The sequence below is a fragment of the Sinocyclocheilus rhinocerous genome, unplaced genomic scaffold, assembly GCF_001515625.1.
Source record: "Sinocyclocheilus rhinocerous isolate Xijiao unplaced genomic scaffold, SAMN03320098_v1.1 scaffold140, whole genome shotgun sequence".
Taxonomy (NCBI): domain Eukaryota; kingdom Metazoa; phylum Chordata; class Actinopteri; order Cypriniformes; family Cyprinidae; genus Sinocyclocheilus; species Sinocyclocheilus rhinocerous.
In genome coordinates, this window is record NW_015642053.1 from 3253411 (window position 1) to 3263989 (window position 10579).

Genomic DNA, 10579 nt, shown 5'->3' on the forward strand with positions numbered 1-10579 from the left:
GAGAAGAAACAAAGCAACCTCGGCGTCCGATCGCAGGCCTTCCGCTCCTTGAGTTCTCTCCAGTGCTGGAAAGCTGATCCGATATTTACACGGGTCCTACTTCTTGCCTTATTGCCTTAAGCCTTCTTTTGTTCCGCAGACATTTTCCTCTTTTGTTTTTTATCCGCCATCTCTATCTTTCTGTTGCTCGGCTCGGACTGAACGCTCTCTTCTCCACATCATGAGTAGACACGCCCCTTACTGCTGATTGGCTACAAGTTTGTTTTGCTATTCGGTCCGAATCAGTTTTCTGAAGCGTTTTTGAAAAATCGCTTACCCCACCTTTAACATTACATCAGTTAATGAAATACGGTATTGTATTGTGAATTTAAGTTAAGTCTGTAAAACCTAAAATGTTGCTACCATTTTTTTTACGGTGCGGTTCTGGCAACCACAGCTGCCGGTATTTTACCGTAAATGTCACTGATTTTTTTTTACAGTGTATTGCTCCTGTTTTGGCTTATAAAAGACAAAGTGATGCACTATTGCTTTATTGTGTACTTAAAAAACATGGCCACTGTTAAACAGGGTGTATATGTATGTATGTGTATTGATCTGGTGTCACAGTGACCCAATGCTGACCCCTTTATCACTGGCCTGCTTCCAGATATTCGAGGCATACGGCCAGACAGAGTGTACTGCAGCCTGCTCTTTCACAATGCCGGGAGACTGGCATACTGGTGGGTTCCTGTAACTGAAAAACATGTTTTTGTCTGTGTGTGTGAAACAACACACTGACTAATTTTGTATACTGTTGATTTCAGGTCATGTTGGAGTTCCTATTCCATGCAATATTGTCAAACTTGTTGACGTGGAGGAAATGAATTACTTTGCATCCAGCGGTGAAGGAGAGGTAATGGAACATAATTTTATAAACCATATACTAAAATGTAATTGAAACCTCTTATGGCTTTTCTGTTTCGTTTTAGGTTTGTGTCAAAGGGAAGAATGTGTTTCGTGGATATCTCAATGACCCAGAAAAGACAGCAGAGGCTTTAGACCAAGATGGATGGCTGCACACTGGAGATATCGGCAAATGGCTGCCTGTGAGATCCCTTGGTTTCTCTTTTTTTTAATAATGCACCTTAGAAGGAAGGAAATGTATAGGTCTATTGTGTTGTGATATCAGCAGGCAGCCAAGGACACAAAGTCACAAAACCTAAAGCTGAATACAATATGTGCATGATTTTTAGCTCCAAAATGAGGAAGAGGCTTAATATTTTTTGCGTTTAAATAATGCAATGGTAATAAACTCCAAGAAACACCCTGTTTGACCCCGTTTTCCCCAAAATACATTACTATACAGTAAACTACCATTCAAAAGCTTGGGTTGGCTTAATAAGAATTTTTAAAAGAAATGAATAATATCAATAAGCGAGGATGCATTAAATTTATCAAAAGTAACGGTAAAGACATTAAAAATGTTTCAAAATATTTCTATAAGATTTCATAGTTTCCACCACAACTGCTTTCATCTGTGATAATAATGTTTATTGAGCACCAAATCAGCATATTAGAATGATTTCTGAAGGATCATGTAACACTGAAGACTGGAGTAATGATGCTGAAAATTCAGCATTTCCATCACATGAATAAACAACATTTTAAAATATATAAAAATAGAAAACGGTTTAAATTATAATATTTCACATTATTACAGCATTTTTTTAAATCAAAATAAATGCAGCCTTAATGAGCGTAAGAGACTTCTTTGAAAAACATTAAATCAAGGCAAAATCTTGACCTTAAATTAACATGACTTGTTGTTGATTTAATGATGTTTATGGAAGTTATGTTTTGTGTTCAATTTACCAGAGCGGAGTGTTGAAGATCATCGACAGGAAGAAAAACATCTTCAAACTGGCTCAAGGTGAATACATTGCACCAGAAAAGATTGAAAACGTTTACATTCGGAGCGCTCCAGTCGCCCAAGTGTTTGTGCATGGTGACAGTTTACAGGTGAAATTAATATGAATTCCTTGCTATTTCTGATGATAAAAATTCTGGTTTTACATTTTGAAGTTTATTATTATGTAGCCTAATATCTTCAATTGAATGCGTCCAGTCCTCTTTGGTGGCCATAGTGGTGCCAGACCCTGAAGTATTGCCAGGTTTTGCAGAAATACTGGGAGTGAAAGGTTCACTAGAGGAGCTTTGTAGAAATCAGGTATGCGGTGTGTATTTACATAGTTTACCTTCGAAAATACATACATGCAAAAAATTGAGTCTGAAGGATTTCTGCTAGTTTACTTGTGTGGCATTTTCAAAATAGTTACATATTAAGTTTTGCTAATAATCGTCATTATTTTGTAGGAAATAAAGAAAGCAATCATCTCTGACCTTAACAAGCTGGGGCGTGAAGCAGGGCTGAAGTCCTTTGAACAAGTAAGCACTTTTATGATCCGTTAGGCTATTATAAGCATATATTATTGTTGAAGAAATAGTTCTCCCAAAAATGAAAATTTGCTGAAAGTAGATCAGATCTCATGCCGTCAGAAAGAGAGTCCAAACAGCTGATAAAAACATCACAATAACCCACAACACAACTCCATTTGATCAATTAATGTCTTGTGAAGCAAAAATCTGAGGTTTTGTAATCCATCAAGACATTTTTAACTTTTAATGAGACATCTCGTCTGAAGGTACAGTTTATGCACAGATCAAGCACTGTTTACAAGTGAAAATAGTCCAAAACAATTTTAAACAAATAAATCGGTGGATTTTGATGTCATTTTGATATATTGTGTGGTTTTCTTTTCACTTAATTGAACGTCTAATATAGTAATGTTCTCTTTTCAAGGTAAAAGACCTGTACCTGCATCCCGACATGTTCACTATAGAAAACGGTCTCCTCACTCCAACACTGAAAGCCAAACGGGCAGATCTCACTAAATTCTTTAAAGTTCAGATTGAGAGTCTTTATGCTAACATGTAGTGCATTAATAAAAGCTGAGGATATCCTGCGGTGTGACCATGTATTTATGAGTGCTGTTTGTGTTGTGATGTTTTTCTATATTTGCTCAAAGATGAAATATTTTATAAGCACTGTATCAATTTTAACTGCATGTATTAATCTGTGCCCAAGAGACTCATTGTCAGTTATGAAGACATATATGATTTGTCTGGATATGTTAATATAAAACAAATGTATGAACATCCTTAAAAAATGTAATGAATACCAAAGAATGTTCATTTATTTTTTTTCCAAGGAAGAAAATGTGAAAACATTAACATGTCAAAGTCAATACATCAATTAAACAATTGTATTTACATACAGGTGCTTTGTGGAGTAGAAACTAATTTTGTGGTTGCTTTCCATTAAAAAAACGAAGAAAATAAATTTACGAAATTACTATACCGATCACGGTTGTTTATTTGTCTCTGAAAACTTCAGCGAGGTTGACATCAGTTTTACAAAAAAGCAAGCCATCAAAAATAAAATAAAATTGTTGTTTCCATTATATAAACAATTCAGACAATTTGCATGACAAAGACCTTGTTACAATTGGAAAAAAAGCTTTGCATAATCAGTGTGGGCATCGACGAACGAGAGAGAGCAAGAGAAAGAGAAAGAAAGGCAAGAAGAAGAAATACGTTTCAAGTAAACATCTTAATAACCCCCTTTAGAGAATATACTGCCATATGCCCCAATCCCATTTTAATAAAACCCCTATTTCTTTCTCATTTGCCAGTTTCTCTGGCAGCTGTTCTTTGGAAATGAAATGTCATTAAGTTACGCAAGTGAATAACTTTGGGGTGTCTGTCAGTATCAATTTGCCTCAACACTTAGCGCTGGTGCCATTGAACAGCTTTACAAAAGAATCAGAAAGAAATTTGCATCTCAGCAGGGTTCAGGCCCTAATATTAGGTCCTCTGTTCAAAGCGAGCTGTGAAATATATAGTTCTGCATCATTGTTCTTTCTTTTCTTCATTTGTTGAATTATTCGCCGAGTCATAGTGACACTTCTCAACACATCTGCGTGGAAACCATCCTCTAATTTGAACTCCAGCTTTAGGGAGAGATATAATTTTAAACATCAAAATTACGAAACACTTTTAATTGCTGAATTTGATCATATAATATGTTGAAAACTTTACCTTTTGCCTGTTCCTCATTCAAAACTTTATCTCCATACATCCACCATCTGTTGATTAACAAGAACATATTTTAAAAAAAAAGAATATAAAATAAATTACTCTAAAAAGTAAAAAAAAACAAAACAAAAAAAATTCTCCAAAAACATCAAGACCTAATATTTTACATTACTGTTAAAACGTATGGGTTTGGTACATTTAAAAAAATGCTCACCAAGGCTGCATTTGTTTGATCACACAGTAAACACAGTAAAATTGTGTCAAAATTTAAAATAAATAGATTCTATTTTAATGTATTGTAAAATAGAATAATTTTTCAATTTATTCCTGTAATGGCAAAGCTGAATTTGATCAATTTCGCCAGTTTTCAATGTCACACGATCCTTTGGAAATCATTCTAATATGCTGATTTGGTTCACAAGAAATATTTATTATTATCAAAGTTTAAAGCAGTTTAATATTTTGGTGAAATCCACAATAATTGTTTTTTTTTTAGGATTCTCTGATGAATAGAAAATTCAAAAGAGCAGCAATTATTTGAAGTAGATTTTTTTGTAACATTATAAATGTATTTTCTGTCACTTTTGATCAATTTAATGCATTCTTGCTGAATCAAATAATTAATGAATTAGAAATTAGTCTTACTGACCCCAAACATTATTATATTATATTATATTATAACATGGCATTAAAACTGGCTAAAATATGGAAAAACATGCTGGTCTAATAGCATGTGGGAAAATTTATATATATATTTCAACATTCCCCATTGGAAGTTATGGACCAATAAAGTAACTAAAACCAATGGCTCACTTTGTTCCTCTTGTAGCAAAGATGGTCTCCCCCTTTGTGAGTTTGATCCTGGGTTCCTCTGTACAAGGTGTCCTAAAGAAAGTGTTCAGTCCCTTTCCCAAAGGGCAACAAGCACCATTGTAGTCCTCCACCACTCTGTACTCCACCTGTGAAGCAGACAGTCACCATTGTGTCAGTCCTTGCTGCCCTAAATAAATGCTGCCCTCTAGTGTTTAAAAGTGATTCCGGCAATACTCACACTCCTCTGACGTTTATCATGTTTTTGCTTCAGCTGCTCAATCTGAATAAAGAGGAAATAAAAAATATCATTACAAACTGAGCTATAGAGCTGTATTAAACTGTAATATGATACCTAAAGGATGATCAGTAATATGTATTATGTTGAGAACATACGGTTAGAGTATACTGGTTACACTTCTCATGCACAGGCCATTCGATTCCATCTCCTAAGGGGGTGCCGGACCAGGTGAACACCTGCTTGAAGTTCTTCCATCTGCTGCCCAAGTCATAGGGGAAGATGAAGTCTTCACATGTTTGGTAGTACTGGATTCTGTCTTTGGCCTGGGAACACAGAGATTCTTGCTTTAATGTAATAAAGCCCACATGACTTACTGAATTCAGAGGTGGTCTTTTGTCCTATACTTCCATAAGGTCTCATCTAGCCACAAAGACCCAATAAACACACGATTTGAATGTTTATACTGTACATGTGCATTTGGAGAGTCAACATGCAATATTTTTGTGCTGTATGCTAAACTCTATTTTAAACTGCATTGTGCTATTGTTTTGTAATTATTGTTACCTTATGAATGTTAAAACCTCAATTGAAAGATTACATGGAATATATATATTTTTTAAATTAGTGTTAATTTAAGGACAAATAATTTCTATTACATTCCATTTCAGTTACATTTCAAAATTAATTAAACATAAATTCTGAATGACTACACAACTGTTCAAAAGTTTGTGGTTAGAAAGTTTTTTGTAAAGAAATGACTTAAAATACATTTATTTAGCAATGGTGCATTAAACTGATCAGAAGTGAGAATATTTTTTATTTTATTATATATTATAATAATTTGAAAATGTTAAACAATTTCAAATAAATGCTGTTCTTTTGAACTTTCTATTCATTAAATAATCTTGAAAAAGGTATCATAATTTCCATAAAATATTAAGAAGCAAAATAAATAAATTAATAATAATAATTAAATATTTCACAAGATTACTGTTTTTTACTGTAGTTTTTATCAAATAAATGCAGTCTTGGTGAGAATAACAGAAATAATTTTTAAAAATCTGATCGACCCCAAACTTTTGAACAGTAGTGTATATTGATTTCCAGCTGTCTAGATTCTTGAACTTGAAGTACTGGTCGATTAAAAAGACATTCAGCACCTAAATGTGTGTGTATTTTGATGACACTAAGCGCTCATAGTTCAGGGTCTTTAAAGGGCTACTCCTCCTGAGAGAGTGTTGCTGTGTATTCAGGCTTAGGGAAAGAATATTGGATTAGGTCACCTCATTTAGAAGATAAGTATACTGGAAGCAAGCTTACTTTCTCCTCAATCCATGCTTCTACTGAGGTTTTGTTTCGAAGAATCACCTTCATCTAAAATAAAAGATGAATTTCTGATCAATATTCACTGTGGGAAACATAGGAAACATCCTTACAAGCAAACTATGGATTAAACAGACCTTATTTAATTTGTTATTAAAGAAAATAAGTAGTGCTGTCAAACAATTAATCGCGATTAATCGCATCAAAAATAAAAGTTTTTGATTACATAATATACTGTATGTGTGTGTACTGTGTATATTGATTATGTATATATAAATACACACACATGTATGTATATATTTAAGAAAAATATGTTATGTTTATATTTTAAATATATTTATATATAATATTAATTATATGAATAAATATATACATGTCAATATTTTCAAAATATATACTGTATGTGTGTGTATTTATATATACATAATTATTGATTTCCAGCTGTCTAGATTCTTGAACTTGAGGGACTGGTCAATTAAAAAGACATTTAGCACCTCTATGTTTGTAGATGTTGATGACACTAAGTGCTCATAGTTCAGGGAAGTCTTTAAAGGACTACTCCTGAAAGAGTGTTGCTTTGTATTGGATTAGAGGAGGGATACTGGATTAGTTTACCTCATTTAGCTGATAAGCACACTGTAAACAAGCTTACTTTCTCCTCAATCCATGCTTCTACTGAGGTTTTGTTTCGTAGAATCACCTTCATCTAAAAGAAAAGAACATTTCTGATCAAAATTCACTTATATAGCAAGCTATGGATTAAACAGACCTTTTTTTGTGAAAGAAAATAAAGAAGCAAAGAAAGGAAGAGCAGTCAATTCAAAATGACAAATCATGTCCTACCTGAATAAAAAACAACATCCCAACAGCAATAGTGGTACCCAGTGCCAGTCCCAGTGCAAAGAGAGTGGCTGCAAATGCTGCAATGCTGAAAGGCATGATGGGATGGTGGATGTGCCGAGCAGCGCTCATGTCAATCTTCACAGAGCTCCAACCAAATGAGATCTAAAGCCAAGAAAATGGGCAGCACATAATCACAACAACCATGAGTTAGAAAACTCAGCCCGAGCATTAGTCATAAAATGTATGAACATTTCAATAAAAGCTCATCTTAGCTTAGCCTAGCGAGCACACCGAGGTAATATTTTACATTACATGTACATTATGTGTCAAAGCTACAGCTGTTGCTTGCTATTAGAATTAAAGTGTGAGACAATGTGAGAAAACACTTACCCGATCATAAAGTTGAGTGTACATGGTCATGATAAATATTAGCGCAGCATGTATGCAGCCCAGTGGAGCAAGCAGAAGGAAGCTGGTGAAGTACGCATGGTTCAAGTGACCACAGCAGTTGTTGATCCAGGGACAATGATGATCCATCTTCATCACACACCTGAGGCAAGAAACCATTTTTATATTCACTATACGTTTTTGACATATAAAGCACATAGTGGTTTAATAATAATTGAATCCTTAAAGGGATTTAATTCAAATAAACAGTCATCAATTACTCATGTTGTTTCAAACCTGTATAACTATTTTCGAGAATGATGGGGACTTTTATTGCATGGACAAAAAAAAAAAAAAAGACATTTTTCAAGAAGACAGTCATACAGGTTTGGGACAAAATTTTTGGATAGACTATCCCTTTAAAGCTGAAGTCTGTAATTTATGCACCTATCATCAAATCGAAGATTGACAATAATAATTTGTTTTCAGTCAGGCTTCTCAAATATGCCACCTATCTGCCATTGTAGACAAACTAATAGTCCCACCCCGAACTAACACCACTGCTTGATCCAATGTTGCCATGTTGGGCTGGTTGAGATCGCATTTTTTGGAAAATTAACCTACAAATGACTTATAATTGTCTAAGCATATTAAAATAGGATAGGAAAACATTGTTATTTATTGATATTGTATTGACACACTTCAGCTTTAAAATGCATCATTATTAATAGAAACTAGTCTGTTTTTGAGACAAATCTACCTGTTACATTTGCGACAGTGATGTGACCTTGGGGCTAAGAATCACCTTCATCTAAAATAAAAGATGAATTTCTGATCAATATTCACTGTGGGAAACATAGGAAACATCCTTACAAGCAAACTATGGATTAAACAGACCTTATTTAATTTGTTATTAAAGAAAATAAGTAGTGCTGTCAAACAATTAATCGCGATTAATCGCATCAAAAATAAAAGTTTTTGATTACATAATATACTGTATGTGTGTGTACTGTGTATATTGATTATGTATATATAAATACACACACATGTATGTATATATTTAAGAAAAATATGTTATGTTTATATTTTCCAATGTTGCCATGTTGGGCTGGTTGAGGTCGCATTTTTTGGAAAATTAACCTACAAATGACTTATAATTGTCTAAGCATATTAAAATAGGATAGGAAAACATTGTTATTTATTGATATTGTATTGACACACTTCAGCTTTAAAATGCATCATTATTAATAGAAACTAGTCTGTTTTTGAGACAAATCTACCTGTTACATTTGCGACAGTGATGTGACCTTGGGGCTTTATAGCCTTGGCACAATCTACAGAACTGTAAGTACATAATATCTTGTTGATTCTCCTGTTAGAAAACACAGACAACAACATAAGTCATTTTAGACATGCTGAATGCAGACAATATCATACAACAGACACATGCTTTAAAATATTTTTATACTATACTGTTAAAAAGTTTGGGGTCAGTAAGATTTTGTTGGAAAGAAATTCATATTTTTGTTCAGCAAGGATGCATTAAATTGATTAAAAGTGGCAGTAAAGACTTTTATAGTGTTACAAAATAGTTCTATTTCCAAATAAATGCTGTCTTTTGAACATAATCCTAAAAAAGCATTTTCAATATTCGTAATATTAGGAAATGTTTCTTGACCACCAAATCAGCATATTTGAATTATTTCCTTAGGATCATGTGAACCAGAAGACTGGAGTAAAGGTAGCTGATAAATCAGCTTTGCTATAACAGGAATAAATTCGATTTAAAAAATATTTTAAATATTTTATAGAAAACAGTTATTTTAAATTGTAATAATATTACAATATTACTGTATTTTTTGATCAAATAAATGCAGCCTTGGTGAGCATAAGACTCTTCTTTCAAAAACTGTAATATTCTGAAAACAGCCCAAAACAGACTTACCGGTTTCCACTCCAGAGGAATGTAACCAGGGCCTACAAACATGGCATTAAAGTAGTTGTAAAGAATGAGGACGGTCCAGTTAATGAGCATGATGAAGTTGATGCTGCCTCCTGTGGTGTCCAGTGGCCAGTACCAGATGATGGAGTCCAGTATGGCCATGGAGGAGCACATGCCGATGACCGTCAGAGCGATGATCGGACCCCAGTGGAACAGCCTCTTGACCTCATGGAGGTTCTCAAACACGATTATAGCAGACAGAATATTCATTGTTTCGGTGGATTTCAGCGTCTTTAAGGTCCTCAATGTAACAGGTGAAATGGTCAGGCGTGTTGTCTGTGTTTACTGCAGTGACTTAAAGAGGTCAAAGGGCATCTTTTCTGTCTTCTCCGAAACAACCAGCGATCGGCTATGTCACCAGTCACAGGGGCCAGCCGTTTCCTAGAGTTCCAGACTCTGTCAGCGTGTGGCATTCTTCCGTACTAATCCTCTGATCACCCTATCCTCGAGCTAAAGCCAAACCATCCATCTGAAGAGAAGAAAAGTGGAGAAAACAAGGAACAGAAGACAGAATCTAAATGACTCACCTCACACAAAATGTTAACAGGGTAACTATAATTTAAGTCAAAATACCACAGTTAACTTTTGTTCCACAGTTTATTTCTGTATAACTTTATAAATTAGTACGGTATCTGTATAAATAGATCTATCTATCTATCTATCTATCTATCTATATTATTTACCCATTCATATCTATCTATCTATTATTTACCCATTCATATCTATCTATCTATCTATCTATCTATCGACAGACAGAGACAGATCCTATTCAGGATCGTATTTACCAATATCTATCTATCTATCTATCTATCTATCTATCGACAGACAGATCCTATTAA

The 10579-nt window shown here is 34.1% G+C and overlaps 2 protein-coding genes across 3 annotated transcripts in view; one reads left to right on the plus strand and one right to left on the minus strand.

The window, feature by feature from the left end:
• LOC107755409 (long-chain-fatty-acid--CoA ligase 5-like) overlaps positions 1–2974 on the plus strand; it is a 5820-nt gene extending 2846 nt beyond the window's left edge. The window contains exons 2-8 of the mRNA XM_016572192.1: positions 607–719; positions 804–892; positions 969–1085; positions 1855–1998; positions 2105–2206; positions 2353–2424; positions 2840–2974. Of these exons, the coding sequence (XP_016427678.1) occupies positions 607–719; positions 804–892; positions 969–1085; positions 1855–1998; positions 2105–2206; positions 2353–2424; positions 2840–2974 (772 nt within the window). The remainder of the gene's footprint in view (positions 1–606; positions 720–803; positions 893–968; positions 1086–1854; positions 1999–2104; positions 2207–2352; positions 2425–2839) is intronic.
• A 243-nt stretch (positions 2975–3217) lies between these two features.
• LOC107755527 (palmitoyltransferase ZDHHC6-like) overlaps positions 3218–10579 on the minus strand; it is an 8483-nt gene continuing 1121 nt past the window's right edge. The window contains exons 2-11 of one of the 2 annotated variants that reach the window (XM_016572345.1): positions 9684–10209; positions 9019–9110; positions 7742–7901; positions 7352–7513; positions 7161–7214; positions 5341–5508; positions 5186–5227; positions 4948–5093; positions 4138–4184; positions 3218–4049 (exon numbers count right to left, since the gene is read on the minus strand). In XM_016572345.1, the coding sequence (XP_016427831.1) occupies positions 3949–4049; positions 4138–4184; positions 4948–5093; positions 5186–5227; positions 5341–5508; positions 7161–7214; positions 7352–7513; positions 7742–7901; positions 9019–9110; positions 9684–9950 (1239 nt within the window). In that variant the 5' untranslated portion in view covers positions 9951–10209 and the 3' untranslated portion in view covers positions 3218–3948. Of the gene's footprint in view, positions 4050–4137; positions 4185–4947; positions 5094–5185; positions 5228–5340; positions 5509–6505; positions 6560–7160; positions 7215–7351; positions 7514–7741; positions 7902–9018; positions 9111–9683; positions 10210–10579 lie in introns of both variants that reach the window. The other variant, XM_016572344.1, reaches the window with a different exon arrangement.